The sequence below is a fragment of the Frieseomelitta varia genome, unplaced genomic scaffold (assembly GCF_011392965.1).
Source record: "Frieseomelitta varia isolate USP_RPSP 00005682 unplaced genomic scaffold, Fvar_1.2 scaffold_395, whole genome shotgun sequence".
Classification (NCBI taxonomy): Eukaryota; Metazoa; Arthropoda; class Insecta; order Hymenoptera; family Apidae; genus Frieseomelitta; species Frieseomelitta varia.
The window spans coordinates 160691-180352 of record NW_025110140.1 but is presented as its reverse complement, the minus strand read 5'-3'; the positions used below and the strand labels follow the sequence as shown (position 1 = coordinate 180352).

At 37.7% G+C, this 19662-nt stretch overlaps 1 protein-coding gene across 11 annotated transcripts; it reads left to right on the top strand.

The window, feature by feature from the left end:
* Positions 1-4329: 4329 nt before the first annotated feature.
* LOC122531350 (calpain-A-like) lies at positions 4330-18815 on the top strand. 11 transcript variants are annotated; one of them, XM_043659185.1, is made up of 16 exons: positions 4330-4445; positions 4767-4899; positions 12191-12367; positions 12882-13069; positions 13214-13517; positions 13645-13826; positions 13935-14185; positions 14312-14469; positions 14571-14785; positions 14867-14909; positions 15282-15326; positions 15481-15610; positions 16671-16805; positions 17588-17715; positions 17858-18053; positions 18140-18815. In XM_043659185.1, the coding sequence occupies exons 1-16, from the start codon at positions 4363-4365 to the stop codon at positions 18223-18225; spliced, it is 2454 nt and encodes an 817-aa protein (XP_043515120.1). In that variant the 5' UTR covers positions 4330-4362; the 3' UTR covers positions 18226-18815. The 11 variants fall into 11 exon arrangements, with proteins under 11 accessions (XP_043515120.1, XP_043515125.1, XP_043515128.1 ...); XM_043659190.1 differs by lacking the exons at positions 4330-4445; positions 4767-4899 and adding an exon at positions 7793-8357; XM_043659193.1 differs by lacking the exons at positions 4330-4445; positions 4767-4899 and adding an exon at positions 8805-8960.
* The last annotated feature ends 847 nt before the right edge of the window (positions 18816-19662 follow it).

Sequence of the window (19662 nt, the reverse complement as noted above, 5' to 3'; positions counted from 1 at the left end):
GCCGCCCGGGGCCACGGGGTGGCAGAGCCGAGCGGGAAAACGCGTGAAAATTCGCCTGGACGTTTTATCCGTACACGGCGTGGGAACGAACGCCACGATTAAAACTCGGCCCGATAGGTCGCCAAGTCACGGCGAGGGCGCCGTTTAATTGATATTTCGAGTCCAGTCGAATTAATTATCCGGCGCCGGCGTGCACTCGTCGTGAGCGCTCGTCGACCGAAAACCTTTGCAGCGTTTTCTCAAAAGCGTCTCCCTCGTCGTTCGCTTTAATCGAGACGTTTCCACCTAGCGCTGGAAAAAAATCGTTTGATCGGACTATTTAAAAGCGATAAGATAAATCGATGCTCCGTGCAAGCGAAGAGAGAAATCGACCGTCGAAAATTTCGAACGATTCAAGGCTGTCTCGTGTGCGTAGAGCGAAACTTCGACGTTTAAGAGAACGATTTTTACGAGGTATCGCCAGCACGCCGCTGGTCTTTCTGGCGAAGAGGCGTAGACAATTCGCGCGAAGACAATTTGCGTGACGTACGAATAAAATGACAGTTGCATTCCTCTCGATGGCCCAGACGCAATAAAAATAACGGCTCCGTATCGGTCGATTTTAATTGGCCAATCCACTACTACGCCAGAGCTAATCCGAGATTCTTTTTCCTTCGTCTCTTTTTTTCTCTCTTTTTCTTTTTCTTCCGTTTTTTTTTTTTTTTTTTTTTTTTTTTTTTTTTTTACCGAATATCTTTCATCATTCAGTTGGTCGTTTCATCATTCGTCATCTACAATACAGAGCCGGCTAACAATACTGGCGGCCCTTGCCCCTACTTTCCTGATTGCCTAGCGCTACCCCCTCCACTGCACTCTCTGTTGATTTCCCTACTCCAAGCAAGTGGAGGGGGGCAGCGCTAGCGATCAAGAAGTAGGGGTAAGGGCTCGCGGGTCGCCAGTTAGCCCGCTCTGACTCTACACGACTATTTTGACTTTAACGGATATCGAGTTCAACGCCAACCGACGTTGACGATTGACCGATACGACACGCAACGACCAAAACTGTCGCGACATTTGTCCTGACCCAACTCGTCACAGACATTACAATACGTTACAGTTTTCTTCAACGAGAGACAATCTATATCCCGTTATTCTCTCTTTCCCCGTCCGACAATCAACAAAGAAAAAAACTGAATTGCTGATGATAGCCATCATTGCACAGAAAACGTGCGCAATCCTTTGCTTTCCCATTTCCTATCTCCTTCGCTATCTTTTCCATTCAATTATTGTCACAAACTGTGCCTCTCTCCCGTCTGTCCGTTTCACGAGATGTCGTTGAAACGCCAGTAGAAGCGATTAAGTAGAGCGCACAAAATTAGCACAAGCACATTTCTCGTAAAACTCGATGTCGTGTTCTTTCTTACTTTCGAATAATCCAGCGTCGCTTATCCCTGAATTCGTTTAATCGCAGTTCTATGTATGATGGAACTATCGTCTCTCTGTTCTTCACACGAAGGATCCTTTGGGTCACGAGCTACCGAGGGAAGAGGAATGCTCCTGCTGAGATTTGTACAAAGGGGAGTGACAGGACTCCTCCTCCTCCTCCTCCTCCTCCTCCTCCTCCTCCTCCTTATCCTCCTCGCTCGTCCATGTTCCGATACATGCGACCAGTGCCAAATCTTTGCGCCGTTCCGCGACAGTAACTGCAGTTACGATGCCGATGCGTTTCAAGGAATCCTCTCAGTCGCTTCTCTGGACACGAGACGAAGAGTACTCGTGTCGCGTGTACTCCGAGGAAACGCTGTTATAAGCGGACATGTTGTAAATATTCGAGAAAGCATAATTTCCCATTATTTCTCCATTCTCTTCTCTTCTCTGCTCTTGCCATTTTTTCTTTTCTTTTCTTTTCTTTTCTTTTCTTTTTTTTTCCTTCTTTCTTTCCCCTTCCCTTTCTCACTCTCTCTCTCTCTCTCTCTCTCTCTCTCTCTTCCTCCTTTTCTTTCTTCTTTCTCCGAACCCGAAAGAAAGCTATTCTCGTTCGTATGCGAGAGGGAAGAGTTTAATTGCGTTTATTACATGGACGGTCATGCGATCCTTGTTGGTACATCGATCATAAATCTTGCAATCGATGCAAAGCGAAATGATCATCGATCGATTCGTTGATAAAGACGGCAACACGAGCAATTGCGATAATAACTGCGAAACATTACGAGCTTGAGACCGTCCGTTGTTAAATTCAACTAAATCCTTTTCCTCGAAATTCCGTACACGTTATATACATATGTATAACGGCGCACGCGCGTATATTTATATACTCACACGTAAGAGTTATACACACACGCGTATCTACACACATGTGAAAGAATATTGTATATTGTATATTGTATATTGTATATGTAAAAGAATTCGAAAACCAAAGAAAAGAAAAAAAAAAAGAAAAACGTAAAGATATCATGATCAAATCTAAGTAAGGCGAATATCATTACGTACACGTATACTTTACAACACTGCAGTTGCGGACACATAATAAATTATCGAGAGAAAGTACATATTGTAGATACATATAGTTGTTGACAAGCTGTTGCCGTCGATGTTCCTCCTGCACAAGGATTAACCAGAAAAATACATATGTATGTATGTATGTATGTATGTATGTATGTATGTATGTATGTGTGTATGTATGTATGGAGATCGTTCTTGTCCTTGATAAAATATGTACGTAGGATGATCGTCAGAATCGCGAAAATCGTATAACATGTGAAATTTTTTAAAGATACAAACGACACAACGTGTGATATACATACATAGAAGAGATTTAAATGAGAGAGTGAAAGAGAGAGAGAGAGAGAGAGAGAGAGAGAGAGAGAGAGAGAGAGAGAATACGCTATATACAAGACTTAATTTACAACAAAGAAAGAAAAAAGTGAAAAACCGTACGCCTTTTGACACTTGCCTGTAAACTTTTATGTATATATACGTTACATTATATATACATGTATAGATACGTATATACATATGCATATACAGGATGTGTATACATGCACTTGTATATAGATATATACACGTATGTATGTATGTACGTATATCTATCAGAAAAATTTAAACAAGGCTGGTCGAATCGCCTTCATCCTCGATGTATATTATGATATATTTAAAAAAATAGCACGTATATATACCGGACCGGACAACGATCGTAATTCCTCCGTAGAAACGTTTAATTACTGAGAAAAGAAGGGGTGAATTGATCGATGAAACGATAATTTCTCGAGGCGGTATCGGTGCGCGAGTGAGTGATAACTTAATAGAATACTCTCGCCTACTTTGTTCGCTCGTTGTTAGCCCGTAAATGAACGACGGGGATGGTAGAAATTCCATTACTTCAACATCGATCTCGTTGTATACGATCCTTATCGTAGAAAATGGGCAAACGAAAAGACGAACCTTTCGAACCGCGGAAATGTGCACCAGGCCCTTTTTTATTTTTCTTACAACGACGACGTACTTTACGTACGCTCAGCGTATGAAAGTCAACCACCATGTAATCTGTACGTGAAACGTAATAAAAACATGTTTGTGAAAAAAAAAAAAAGAAAAAAATGATGCCCACTGAATTCACCACCAATCCCGATAGCAAACTGACACAGGCCTGACAGATGGAGTACCGGCCAAGTTTGGCTATCTTTATTTTCTCCTTTTTTTCCATTTGCAATGAAACAGCGCCGCTCGTTAAACTCATTTAAAAATACGCTCGCCGCCACAAGGTAAGGAATAAGAAATACAATTGCTAGAATGGATCGACACTTTGACGTCATAACACGTCTTTAGATTTCTACGTGCTACGAGGAAAACAATTTTCTTCCCTGACTGATAAACGGTCGATAACGTTTCAATGAGAAATTAATGATTTTCCGAGCAGAAGCTATAGCCGCTAGAATGCTGTCGTAAAGTGGAGAGAACACGTGCATCGTACAAATACCAAAAGAAAAAAAAGGAAAAGAAAAGAAAAGAAAAGAATCAACTCCTTTTGCCAATTGGAGCGTAAACGATGAAAATTCTTGAGATAGGTAGCTTGGCAAGTCGTGCAGACGTGCAGACGTGCAGACGTCTCAAAATATAGATACATACGTACGGATACTACGCATACACGAGCGAAGAAAACAGTAAACGAGCAGACAAGCAGATAGTAGTAGCAGGCATCGCATCGATGGAACGAAGAAGAAGGGGTACAGACGACAATTCGAGTGTAGCTTTCGGCGAACAGTGCGCGTTCCTGCCACCCTTTCGGCAATCTCGTCATTTCAATCTCTAAACTCTACGGTTTCCTACGCTCGTCCTCGTTAAAATTTCGAAACCGCGAAATTTTCACCAATCTTTGCTAAAGCAATGTCTAAGAATTACTCTTACTACTACGTGAAAGTAGTCGCCGACGATAGCAATAACTTGAGAACGTACAAATTTATAAAAGGGTAAGCTGTTACGATTTCGATCGGAACTTCATCCTCCGAACGACGAAGACGACAGCACATCATATGATATGTATCATGTATATTTGGCGCTCGGTTTCTCTCTTTTCGCCTTTCTCTGCCTTTCGTCAGTCGTCAAGGAATTAGCAATGTTGTGGAATCAGTAATCGGGGAAAATCGCGAAAGTTACGAAAGTTATGAAACGCGTGCGTCGCGTCGTCTCGTGTCAGTGTGTGGAGTAGAATGCACGGGATTTCAGAAAGTTTGTTCCATCGAGAACAAGTAGCTGCCAACAGATCTCCAGAAAAGCTGATTTATTCGTAGGAACCCTACCCTGTTTAAATCGCCGGAGGACACATGGTCCACGCACGGTCGCTACAATCTCTTGTCACGGTTACTCCGGGGAGGACTGTCCGGTTCAGGCGATGTCCATCATCCAGCGAATGCTGTTTTCAAGGTCCGTCATTCCCATACTTTTTTTTAATAATTACACGTAACATTCAAACACGTAACGCGACGTAACCACCGATCTATAAACTATGTACCTAAACCACCTATCGACAGGAAGATACATTGATTGTTGCATTGTACATACATACATACATACATACATACATACATACATACATACATACATACGTACGTACAAGTTGTGGCGATTTGTCGATCAATTTTTCACCTAAAACTCTTTCGTTCGCCTTTTCGATCATCTTTACCTATTTACGCTGCGAGTGGAGAATTAACTTGGCAAAAACCGGTGGCGGGAACGAAGACGATCCGACGCGACGCGACGCGACGCGCTCAGCGCTCGACTACTATGCCCCTCTAATGTTAGTAGGGAGAAATTCTTTTTCTCTTTTTTTCTTTTTTTTTTTTCTTTTCTTTTTTTTCAAGCACCATTTGGAACGGTGCCAAATTTAGCCTCGACATAAAACGAATCCCCTCGTACACGCCGCCTCTAGAAGTCTACGACTTCTGAAACAAAATTCATATTTTTAGTCCCCCATCGCCAAGGTTGTTACCCAGTTTTCCTGCAGCTGCCGCGTTTCGCGTACATATATATCTTTCGACATAAAGTTTCCTCATCTTTAATTTTAATTTTAATTGCCGACTTGCTATTTACGAAGTATCCCCTCTTAGTTTGCCACGTTTACCCAAACAACTACTCGCGCTGTTTAACAATATCTGTAATATCGCAACTATGTTTGATCTCTATCTGATGGCGACCATACCAGCCATACCATAACGTTCAAATGTTAATCGATGCTTAGTCTAGACTTTACTTTTACTTTTAATCCGTCATTTCTCGTACCATGTTCAATGTTACTTTATTTCACGCATCGACAATGCCAAACTATTGCACAGATGGAAGTACCGATAATGTACAGATGTCGTTTAAATCACGGAAATGAAGTTTTATTGAAAGCATGCCAGTAATGTGATTGCGAAAACGATCATTCGTTATTCTCTTTTGGCACAAGTTACAGCACCTAGGTAACATTATCATGTACGTACAATCGTTTCTCTTTGATACTTGACTAACTTTCATCTAACTGTAACATTCAATTAAACAAAACAATAATGATCAATATGCTCGCGTTTCACGCTGTGCGAACAATAACGATACTTGAATGACTGACCAAGCAAGCACATTTCATCAAGTGCGAAAAAAAGTTAAACAGCTCGATAAATATCAAATTATACTATTCTTTCTCCTTTGTATTTGTTCATGATATAATTTTATCCTAGATTGATTAAAAGGGACACACAAACTGAACGTAAAGTAGGAAAATTGCAGACAGTATGGCATTCGCGTGCAAGTGCACATGTACACACGTATGTACACATGTAACATGTACATAGATACTTATTCCTATATGGAATAGCCGAGCGTCACGACGCAACGCGACGCGACGCGACGCGACGCGACACCGCGCCGACACCGCGCCGACACTGCGCCATCGTTCATCGAGCGGGGGAGGATACTTTCGTTCCAGGCATCTTTCCGCCGAGAAAAGTCAGTGTTTCGCGAGCATTTCTGAATATCGAAGACGGCGGTTCCTCGCTGTCGTGAGCGAAAATTTCTCGTCAACAAAATATCAACCGAAGCTTAACAAGGCTTAACAAGCTTAGTGCAAGCTCGTGAATTTCCTGTAAAACTTTAACGCTTTCAGTCCGCTTTACTCTAAATAATACAAACTAATAAATAATACAAACAAAAAATTTCAATCGCAAATACGAAGAATCCTTTTGTTTCTTTTTTTTTTCTTCTTTTTTTTCTTTTTTACATTATTTATCTCTCCATCCGGTTTTACGCCGGAAGAATTGTCCAGATATTGAATTTCATCGATCGACCGGAGTACATACAGTGGGTGAGAGTTGTGCGTTTCATATTAACCTTGACATCGTGATGCTACCTAAGGGCGTGACTTCCGATCAATGCATTTTATTTATAACATGCTTACATACGTATACACGTATATACAAAATTTAAAAATTCACTGAAAATTGATGACAACTATCGGAGAACAATTGAGTTTTCATTGCCCAACGATTGCAGAAATATCTTGCTTTCAATGATATAATATATTTCTACATGTGTCTCGGTAGTAAATTTCTACGTTCTTGAGAATCATTAGATATACACGCGTAGATAATACACACGTATTGTTTGGGACAATTGCAGTGTCGTTTTTTTATAATTTCGTTTCGAGTCGCGCAACTAGTCGTGTAAGAAAAAGAAGAAAAGAAAAAAAAAGAAAAACAGAGAAATATAAAAATTCAACGTCATGGTAGTAATATGCTCGACCAAATTTGGAACAACGTGACGCATCGTCGAGGCCCGCTTTCACCAGATTTCCTTTAAATGGCATGATATCTTTTTCCCGAGATGATCGGTACGATAAAATACTCGCGCATTTCGAGGCAAATTCCTTTCCTTTTGACATATATTTACCAAACTAAAAACACAACGAAGTCGAATACTTCGTTCAAAAAAAAAAAAAAAAATAATTACCTCCAACACATGCGCGTTATAAAAATTATTGATTTTTAACGATTGTCATAATTTGAAAATCGATTACGTTTCAATGGCTGAATACCAGATGAATTCATTTTCACGTTCACTTAGGCGCTCGTCTAATTAAATTTAAAGCGAAACTGGAAGAAACGGCTTTTTCATGTGCTAGAAACCACCAAAGTGTTACGAAACTGTAATAAAAACAAGAGCACATAACAGGTGAATTATATAGACGTGGTCACGAGATATTCAGGATATACACACGTATACGTATACGTATACGTATATATATATATATATATATATGCAGATGTAGATACGGCAGTTAAACGGTTAGTCATTCGTCTCGTACGCCACATTATGTGACAAGCGTTCAACAAAACGCCAACGCTAATTACAAACCCAAAGTTCAGTGATACGTGCAAAGCTGCAAGTGCGAGCTGTCTGCGAAAGGTGCGAAAAGTACGAGAATGATCGAGTCGCGTTAAGAGATGAAAACCACGTGCATTTCCGACATACGCGCAGTGATTTAGGTGATCAGCAGTGTGGCTAGATCAAAACCGGTGCTCAAATTAGTATGTTATCATCATTCGCAATAAGGTTTTAAAAGGACGCTCCTATCAGTTGACACTATTTATTTATTATTTTGGCCAATCATCGTCAGATACGTTTTTCGACGTTGTTTAACACGAAGAAAATTTTTGTTGTTTCGACGCGTGACACGGTTCCTATTTACATATTTGCATTCATGCACGTCTAGCACCAGGACTCTGACAGCAAACGGGATAACTGAGTAGTGAAATCGTAACTAAAGCAAAATGAATCGCTCTTCTTACGGATGGAGAGCAGAGGTGGTCGAACCAGAAATTGTACTCCAAGTAGCATCGAAACCGGAAGTGAGTATTGGTATCAAGCTACAATATCTTATGGCTGTTACGTATTCGTGTTTTGCGTGATAAAGTCAGAATAATTGGTTGGCAAACGCCCGTTGCATCGATTATGCAACAACGTTCGTTGGAAAAACAATGGTAACGTATTTCGATTTTAAAAAATCGCGCTGCTGCGTGTTGATTCACGTCGTGTTTCACAGATGGTGCACATGTCGCGCCATTAAGTCGAATACACAAGACACAGTGAATAGCATACGGCATATGCGACGCCGAAAACCTCCACCAATAGGATAGAGATATCTAATTGTAAATTGTAACTGTAGGTATGTGTACCTGGATATGCCAAATGAAACCGAATCGAATTCGAACGTAGACGAGTTCTAATGTCTATTTATACCAGCATGTATATGTACGAACTACATGTACATATGTAAATTGTAACCTAACTGCAAAATTACGGCAGACAGTTTGATATCAACAACATGTCAGGTCTGTTCCATTTAACATGCCACGATTGACGTTCCGAAGAAAAAAATTCCATGAAACAATCGTGTGCGTTATGGCGCGTTTAGTTATACGTTGCGTGACGAAACATGGTACGACACACAGGTAAGGGTGAAAGGAAAATGAGCTCAGTTCGTGTCTTCGAACTTGTCAACGTAACGGTTTCATATCCGCACGGTAAAAACTCGTGGAATATCAATTCCCCTAACTTTCCTGGTCTAAAATTATTTGGTTCTCCATAGGAAGCGCGAATAACACACAGTATAGTAAACTCATACTTGCACAGTTTTTAAGAGGCATCACGTGTAGACACAGCGTGTAGACATTTAGTGATCAGTGATCAGTGATCGGTGATCGGTGGCGATTCTTTACAGAGTAGTCAGTTACAGTGTAATCATCGCGAAAGAGATGAGTTATCACGAGGATGGAGCTTCGCTCGACGACGTATTCGTTAAAACAGCGGTGCAAGTTAAACGCTTCCTCCCGTCGCTTTTCAACATCAAAGTGGTACGCGTATCATTAAAGGCGTTCGAGTCTTTACTTACATTTTGCGCTTGATAACTTGGACGCTGACGCGATTACATATATACACACATACATACATACATACATACATACATACATACATACATATACACTTGCGTACAACTGGCTGTCAATGTTAACACAATCATTCTCCTCATTTTGAAAATTGTTGTCATTTGAGAAACTTGGTTTAAATAATTTCGTTTGAGGAACAACGATTTTTAATAAGTCACAACATATTGCTCGCGACGTTTCGACATTTTACTCGATTTAAAATTCTCGTATTTCAAGTAAAGATTATTTAGTATCAACCAATGGTGGGAGCAGCAAGTCGCTTTTTCGTTGAATTATATTCATGTGGAATAGTATGAATAATTATTTCCTTGGCTGTGAAATATCTTTTCTATACATAAAACTGAATAATCTGAATTCCTATTCTCTATTTAGCGTTAAATTGTTAAATAATGTTCTATACGTATAAGCATTATATTAAACGACCACTTTAATCTTATCTTACTTTATGATTTGCCAATCTTCTTCTTTTGAGAAGATAGGCCATATAAAAATTCGTAATAAATGAAATTTTACACAGCAGCTACATACTTGCGTATTTTATAGGCATGTGTGTACCATCAATTTCCCTCGACATTCAACATCAATGCATGATGTATCACATTACTAATCCTTAGCTGCATCATACAACTTAAAATGACACGTAATGGGCTTAACTTGTTGCTACGTATCTCATTTTCCAATGATTTTCGTTTGTTTCATTACGTAACATCTAAATATTTAGTAATGATATTTCCAATTGGCTTTATAAACGAAAGTAAATATATGTATAACCACATACATACTTTGGTACTAAACTGGTACTAAACCACTACCACTTTGTTCAAATTCATTTATTTGCATCCGTATCGATACTGCAACGCGTTGATGCGATTGGCGATACATTATTGTATATAAATCTAATCCAAATTGTTCCAAATACCGCAATAGCTGAATAAATTCATTATAGAAAAATTTGCGCAGTAATGTCCAATTTACTCACGCATGATTCACGAGATTACAGTGGAGATAAATGCCTGCTAAATACACAATACGATTTAAAGTCGCATTCGAATGAGATAAAGCCGTGCGACTTGAGTAATATCGATAACATCCCCACCCCTACATTATATATGTATGTAGGATACTATGTACGATTTTTCATCATTTTCATGTGTATTACATTAGTTGATCTAACTTGAAATTAGGGACTAGATAGCGAGAAATAAGAGTAATCAAATTATTTCGGTATTATTAAATAATTACGTATCTAGCGTATTTGGCGTAACAAATGCATTTTCATCGAATATGAGTGTAAAATTTATATACCATGTATGTATGTACGTGTGACATACCCACTTGTGAAATACCCATTAAACAATGAAATAGAAATGATTATTTTCAGTGACGTGATGACGTACCACTGCGACAATTCTATCAACGCGTACGCATTCTTTACTTTACTAATCAGCCACTCCATTCATTGCACGTGCGGCGATGCAAATTTCCAAGATAAAAATTTTATTCTCTCAAGAGAATTTATTTGCACGAGTTTCGAAACGAGATTCTCTTCCAACAATTTTCTATAAATAAAGCTTGCCTAAAGGTCAAAAGAATTTTTGAAACGAAATTAAACGATTTTCACAAAGGACTAAGCTCCAAACAGAACGATTCTATCTCATATTTCTAATTTATTTTTCCAAGTACCTGTATGTACGTACTTGTTGTGCAAAAATATGGTAAACGTTTAAAATTTTAGCCAAATCAAATTGTTTTTCTACATCTATATAGACGTAGAAAACAATTTACTAAAGTACCAAAGTACCAAATTCAATCATCAATTTATACTCGGACAATAAATGCTAGACAGTATCGAAAGGACATTAATCTGAACGGATAAAGTGCTAAAATTTCACGGTAAATGCATCGTTTTCAACTTATAAAAATGAAAATGAAGGACTGAAGAGAGACTGGTATACATATATTGAAATTGATCTCAAAACTGATATCAATGCCGATACTAATAATATTAATATCCATGATTAAAATTTTATCTGTAAAACATTTTCTTTTTTTACGTCGCACCGCCAACGATAGACTGTGGTCAGTCTTTCATCCGTTTGTAACAAAGTGTTGCCATATATGATAAGATTAATTAAAGGCTCACAGTCACAGTACATTTCCGTAATCAGGAATGTATATCTACGTTAGTTTGTTCAATGGAACGAAACTATTTAGACGTTTAAAAATCTAGGCATTTGTTCTTTCTTCTTTTTCCCTTTCTGAATTTTCTGTTTCTGAGAAAGATTCAAAAAATCTAGTACAATTTTTCGTACGATACGATACTTTTTCCTTCTACTCATACATACATATATCGGGAATGGAGCAACGCGAGTCTACAAATTACAGACACTTGACTAACACGGCAAAAGCTGATGGTGTAGCTATAACTGACAAGTTACAACGGTCAAAACACTGCGAAAATTATAGTATCGTTCAAGAAAAATCTCTGCCTTGTAGAAAATTCAACGGAATAGAAAGCATAGACTCTCAGTCGGGATCAACGAAAGAGAAAGTAAAAACTTACGAAGATAAACCACTAATGACAACAACTGAAAATTTCATTGGGAAATCTTGCTACAACGTAGGCTGTCTTGGACTTGTTGTTATATCAGAATCATTGTCACGTAGAAGAAAAATTCGAAACAAATTTGTGTGGAAAAAAGGAAAGGCAACAAAGCTACGTGTTTCTGTTTTAGTTGGGCGAAAAGGGTTCTGGGTTCAGAGCTCGGGCAGCGGTGCAAGACTTTAGCAAACTGAAGCACGAGTGTTTGGCCACGGGGACGCTTTTCGAGGATCCGGAATTTCCAGCGGACGATTCGTCGTTGTACTTTTCGAGAAGGCCCGACAGATACATAGAATGGAAACGACCGATGGTACGTCGAGTTCTGTTTCTACTGGCAACTCTGTTCCAATATCGTTCTTCGACCCTTTACAATTTATAACGTATGCACGTCTTTCTTCTTGCGATCAGCCGTCCTCCTGGCGGCTGACAAAAGTTTTTTTTCGCTGATAAAAGCTGTCGCAAATAATTCATTCGTTTCTTAACTGGCCAGAGTCGGACGGAATATGAAATTATTGATCAAAGGGATCAGATTTAGGATTCAGATTTTTTTCGGACAAAAAAAAGAAAAGATCTCGACTCGATCGTCAGAGTCTCATCCAGACTCCTTTGCCTCCTCGTAGCATTGGTTTTTATACATATCGTTTACTTCCAAGTAGCTGTAATATCCACGAAATATAGCGTTAAAAGAATCAGACGCAGAAGATTTGTCGAAAAATTTGTTGAGAAAGAAACAATGACCGAAAAGAGACGTTCGTGGAAACGTTATCTTAAGCAGAAGGCTTAGGTAATTGCAGATATTCACGGTGTGGAGTGTCTGATTGCAGGAAATCGCAGACAACCCTCAACTGTTTGTCGAGGGTTTTTCCAGATTCGACGTTCAACAAGGGGAATTGGGGGACTGCTGGTTGCTGGCAGCAGTGGCGAATCTAACTATGGATAGCAACTTGTTTTTCCAAGTAGTTCCGGAAGACCAGAGTTTCGAGGAAAACTACGCTGGTATATTTCATTTCAGGTATATTCCCACGATTCGCATTTCAGATATATTCGCCGAATTGAACGTTGCGAGCGAACGTTTACGTTTACGTTTACATATTCGGCCACGTATGCACATGTGCGTACATACACGCGTGTGTATTGACGTGTTAATGTTAAACAGATTCTGGCAGTACGGTAGATGGGTAGACGTGGTGATCGACGACAGATTGCCGACGTATCACGGCGAGCTACTATATTTGCATTCGGCGGAGGTCAACGAATTCTGGAGCGCTCTTCTGGAGAAGGCGTACGCCAAACTTCACGGCTCGTACGAAGCGTTGAAAGGTGGGACAACCTGCGAGGCCATGGAGGATTTTACAGGTGGCGTGACGGAAATGTATCAGATGGACGAAACCCCTCCAAATTTATTTAGCATTTTGTTAAAAGCTTTCGAGAGGAACTCGCTAATGGGTTGTTCGATAGAGGTAAATCGCAAATTCGTGCTTTCGTATCTATACGTGCTACAAGTTTGTATGACTATGCGGCTACGTACGTTTGTACATAGCCGCGTTCCATCAAACGATCAAACTCGAATACGAGTTACTATTTCAGCCTGATCCAAATATATTGGAAGCCGAGACGCCTCAAGGACTGATCAGAGGCCATGCTTACAGTATTACACGCGTGAAATACGTGGAGATTCAAACGCCGAATCAATATGGGAGAATACCGCTACTCAGGCTTCGAAATCCGTGGGGTAACGAGGCAGAATGGAATGGTCCGTGGAGCGATCAGTAAGTCGTTCGATAGACTTTGCCTTTACGAGTAGAATACTCACGTACGATACGTACGTACGATATTCAACAACAAGGATCATTTTCGAACCGTCATTTTCAAAATAGGTCGCCAGAATGGAGATTCATTCCCGACCACGAGAAAGATGAGTTAGGCCTAACGTTCGACATGGACGGTGAATTTTGGATGTCATTTCAGGACTTTACGCGATATTTCACGCAGCTAGAAATATGTAACTTGAATCCAGATTCGTTGACCGAAGACGATTTAAACGCCGGCAAGAAGAAATGGGAGATGAGCGTGTTCGAAGGGGAATGGGTGCGTGGCGTTACGGCAGGAGGTTGTAGGAACTTTTTAGGTAAACGTCCCTCTTCAACGTCCATATTCAACTATATGAAAGTTGTATAGTCATTTTCCAAACAGGGATAGATTTATATTTCGTACGCGTGTGATTTTTTTTTTTTTTTTTTCACGTGGGTTACAGAAACCTTCTGGCATAACCCGCAATACCGAATTACCCTGGAGTACCCGGACGAGGATGACGACAAGTGTACAGTGATTGTTGCACTGATGCAGAAAAATAGGCGAGCGCAGAGAAGAATGGGTGCCGAATGTCTCAGTATTGGATTTGCGATATATCATGTACGCACTATGTTCGCATGTCGTCGTACAGCTATCGTAACCTTCAAAATTCTTCGATTACCATTCCTTTATTTTCGATTACGATTGCGAATCTATTACAGCTGGAGTATCCAGATCGGTTACCTAAGCCACTGGATGTCAATTTCTTCAAGTACAATGCGTCCGTTGGAAGATCACTGTTCATAAATTTACGAGAAGTAACGTGCCGTTTCAAACTACCACCTGGCGTCTATTGTATAGTTCCGAGTACGTTCGATCCTAACGAAGAGGGTGAATTTTTATTGCGAATCTTCTCCGAAAATAAGAATAACATGGAGTGAGTGCTCTCTCTTTTTTAACTCGAGAAGGGTCGTAGCGAACGAAAATGTTGATATTAACAAAACTATACGTTTTTCAGAGAAAACGACGATGAAGTTGGCGTTGGAGAAATTGACGATAGGGTAAGAGGCAGAGATCGATATACGTGTGTATCTTTGTTTTTCACGCGACGTCGATAAATATATATATATATATATATATATATATATTTTTTGTCCTAATTCGAGAGGAGCCTTCTTTCTGCCCGCCACGATACTTGTGCATTTACGACTACATATTGACCTGCACTTAACTAAGCTTCTATAATGCTTCCTAAGAGTATCAAGATTTACTATGTTTTTAATTTTAATTACATGTGTTTAACTGACTTGATCCCCAAAAGAATTTACTCGATGATCGTGAATTCTAAATAATAATAATAATAATAATAATAATAATAATAATAATAATAATAATTCATAACAATTCGCATGTCCATATTGCTTGGCTTTTAGGTCATTAACTCTAAAGGTGATAACACGCACGGAGATGGCGATAGGGTAAGTAATCTGCACGCTAATGAATTTTCATTTTGCACACGAATAAATTTCAGTTTAACACGATATGCGTATTCCGTACAATACTAGTAACGATAAAACGGACTTTCCATGTTACCGTTGTATTATTAAATTTCAATATTTTTACCTTTTCAAGGTTCAAGACGAATCGGATCAGGATCGAAATGCAGAAAAAGTTCGAGAGTTCTTCAAAAAGCTCGCTGGTGACGATATGGAAGTGGATTGGATGGAATTGAAGGAAATTTTAGATTTTGCGATGCGAAAAGGTATGATTATTCCTACCATCTATTTGTTTATACTTCAAACATCAATATTTCAGCCGTGTAAATGTAAAAAATCGCGTTGTAAGTAAAGTTGACAAAAATGTAATTTCGTAATTGTAATGTATCTACTTTAATTTCACCGCAATACACGTAACCGAAATACAGTCTTATACAATTGCGGTTAATATCGTTTGTTGTATTATATTATAAACACTGGTATTAATACTCACGAGCATTCACCATGTAAAAGAGAAAGGAAGAAAGTTTTAGAAATAAGTTATCGTTTTAATTTCGTTGTTACGACTATCATCTGCTTGTTCTTGAAGAAAAGAGCTCTTGTACTTTTACTTTCGTAAAGCTTTCGTATGTAACTGCTTCTTCGCCTAATACTGTTTGCGATTATTGACCGTAGCAGAATTTGTGCATTTACGCTTTCTTGTCGTCAATTGTTCGTTCAAGAATAGTTGATGAAAAGACACGCAATTAGCAAAAGCACGCATTCCAATTGTAGCAATTTGTTAACGCACCACCATTTCGGTTCGATTAATTCATTTCATTCACCGTGGATCAATTACATATATACACATATTCTGTGAATGCCAATGCAACTTGAATTTTAACATTCGCGTAATTATGCATGTTTGGTTTTCTTCATTCGTTCGTACATAAATACATTTGGGTCCACGTAAGAAACCGAAATACCTCGAGTTTGTGAATTATTCTCTGATCAATTCACATTCTGATTGAAATCACGTTTCTTAACGTGATGCATACGTACGTAGTACCTACGAGTAGTATATACGTGTATGATAGGCATTGCAAGCGTGTTACGATTGAAAATTGCAAAGTAATCGAAAGGTGATGGGAACACACTTGCAGCATTTTCCGACAAAGAATACGCTTTCTCTGCGTAAAAATGATGTATGTCGTTAATATAATATGTTGTCAAGGATATTATTGAAAGTCTTAATTTCTTTTTCAACGTATATATCGATCCATTTGACCCGGATGTACATATGTATGTAAAGTTTAATGTTAACATGTAGCTGTATGTTACGGGTAGAACTACCGCAGTCGGCGCGTCGTAGTGAGGCTCATGCCCGTGAAACTGTACAAGGAGATGGTTCGTTTATCGACACTCTCATCTCACTGCTGTGCGGCATTCTTTGTAATAACGAACAGTACAATAAGACTGTAGGTAAGGCACTATCTGGTAACTTAGACATACATATAAACCTCAAGTTTTATCACATTGCAGGTCACACTTACGTACACGTATGTATGTATGTAGCATTTTGACATTTTGCAACGTTAGCTTCTTTTAGTCACAACGAAAAAAGAATGACTCGACTATTGCAATTAAAAGTATTATAACATAATCGTGATTTTTTTTTTCAATCTCTTTTTCACGACACAGTAACGAGAGAAAAAAAAAGGGAACTTATCATCGTTTATTTTGTCAAAATACAAAGCAAACGAACGATAAGATAAACATATCTATACGAGTAAGTAGATACATACGCATACAATTGCAAGTGAAAAAGACTCGAAGAATAAATATTTAATCAATTTTGTGCATGTGTCTTTATTGCGAAAAAAAAAATATACCATATGCATATGCATATATAGATACGTATAAACGATCAACAATTGCTTGGAAATCTAATTCATTGAATGCAACATGTAAAAATCTGTTACGTAGCTTTATCATAATCCTATTAATTATAGCCTAGTGTTATCTAGTATTTATCGTTTATATATCATTTATATATCTGTGGTGTTGTCATCGTCAATTGTCTAATGATAACCATAATCCTCTGATATTTATCTTCTGCTTTCTAATGTTTACGTAGTCAACCATAATGTCTGTACAGTGTAAGAGAATTTAAAGAATAGGTTCAATCATTGAATCGAATAGGTACATAGTAGGTGTTACACCATACTGTAAATTATAAGTAGGAAATGTTTTCTCTATTTCAGAAACGAGTGGTAAAGGATTCAGTAAGGATGTATGCCGTAGTATGGTCGCCATGCTAGATACAGATCATTCTGGAAAGCTTGGATTTGAAGAATTTAAAACGTTATGGAACGACATAAGGAAATGGAGGGTATATCAATCTATCACTTTCAATCATTGTTTGCAATTTTCGAATAAAAATCAAAGAAACACATATAATACATACAGAACAAAGTAATTGGTAAGTGAAGAGAGTAAGAGAAAGCAATTAATGAAAAACAATCAATTTTTAGGCTGTATTCAAATTATACGACAAAAATGAGTCGGGACAATTGAGCGCGTTTGAATTGAGGCAAGCGTTGAATAGCGCAGGTTATCGACTCAATAATCACATTTTAAATATCTTGGTACATCGTTATGGAACGAAGGATGGCATGATCACCTTCGACGATTACATAATGTGCGCGGTGCGACTTAAAACAATGATAGGTAAGCGGATATCCTGCAATAAATAGGGATATTCATGTATGCAAGTATGTACATGAACTCATACATACAGAGTTTCTTATTATTAGATATTTTCCGAGAACGGGATCCAGACTCGACCAACACGGCAACGTTCACGATGGAAGAGTGGATAGAGAAAACGTTATACTCGTAATTTAACGCGTGTGTGAAAAAATTATCGATGACAGAAGATAAATAGCACACGTCTTATTCTTTTCTCGTGCTATAAATCTGATTACATTGAACAAACTCCTGATAATTCCATATAAGAAATCGAGATTCTTTTTGAAAAACCTACAAAAGCCAAAAAAAGAAAAAAGTATACCCATATAAAATATGCTTTTCCTACACTAATTTATTCTTGTATCGACGCTGTTATATCGTACATGGAGAGAAAACGTGCCTTAATGTGTCGTTACATGTAAAATTCATATCGTTTTATTAAAACGATAATTTGTTATATCAAAAAGTACTAGAAACTAGTCTTACATATGTACATCATTTCCTTCTCTCGTTCAAACGTCGCATTTACAAAAGATTCGAAACTCTACTCCAAAGGAAATTTAACAACTCTGTATTTAATGTGCCGAGTATTTTCTTAGCCTTTTCCTTCCACAATTATTCTTAAACAAATTTCTTTACTATGTATTTTTATAACACGTGTATGTATAGAGATACGCTTAAGAAAGATACTGTTAAAAACAAAAAGTTTTATAGAATAAATCAAACTTACGTATCGTTGAATTCTAACGTTTGTTCATTTTGTTCTCATTTACCTATTGTACAACTAATTGTATGTCCCAACCAGGTCTCGAATGAATCATAAATTTCATTTTTATCACTATATTATAATTTTCATACTGTCACTACAATGCAATTTGTTTGTTTTTTTTTTTTTTTTTTTTTTTTTTTTTTTTGGAAAAATCAACGATTTTATCGATGATTATGATTTTATAACAATACAATAATAATTACTGTCGCACGATAATTGTAACATATTCAACTTTGGGAAAAAAGAATCGAGTCAGGGTCCGAATATTTTTGAATATACATAGGTTCATCAGTCTTTCGCAGCGGGACAGGCGAAAACGAATATACCGACGAAAATGTTGCGATTTCTTGAATTATTCAATATTCAAATAGTCAAAAGTTCAATAAATCGGCGGGCAAAATCGTGCGGCAAGTTTCGAGAGGCCGTCGCGAAAGGGCAGGCTTCCAATTTAGTCACGAAACAAATTTTTCAATGCTTTCACGTAGTATGATAACTTATTTCTCATCAGTTACACAAATGAGAAATAAAAATACAATATAATATATAATAAAATAAATAATTATATAATAATTATATAATATATAATATATATAATAAAATAAAATATAATAAAAATATAATATAATATACAATAAAATAAAATATAACATAAAATATAATATACAATAAAATAAAATATAATTATAAAATATAATAAAAATATAATATAATATACAATAAAATAAAATATAATATGTAATATATATAATAAAATGAAATATAATAAAAATACAATATAATATACAATAAAATAAAATATAATAAAAATACAATATAATA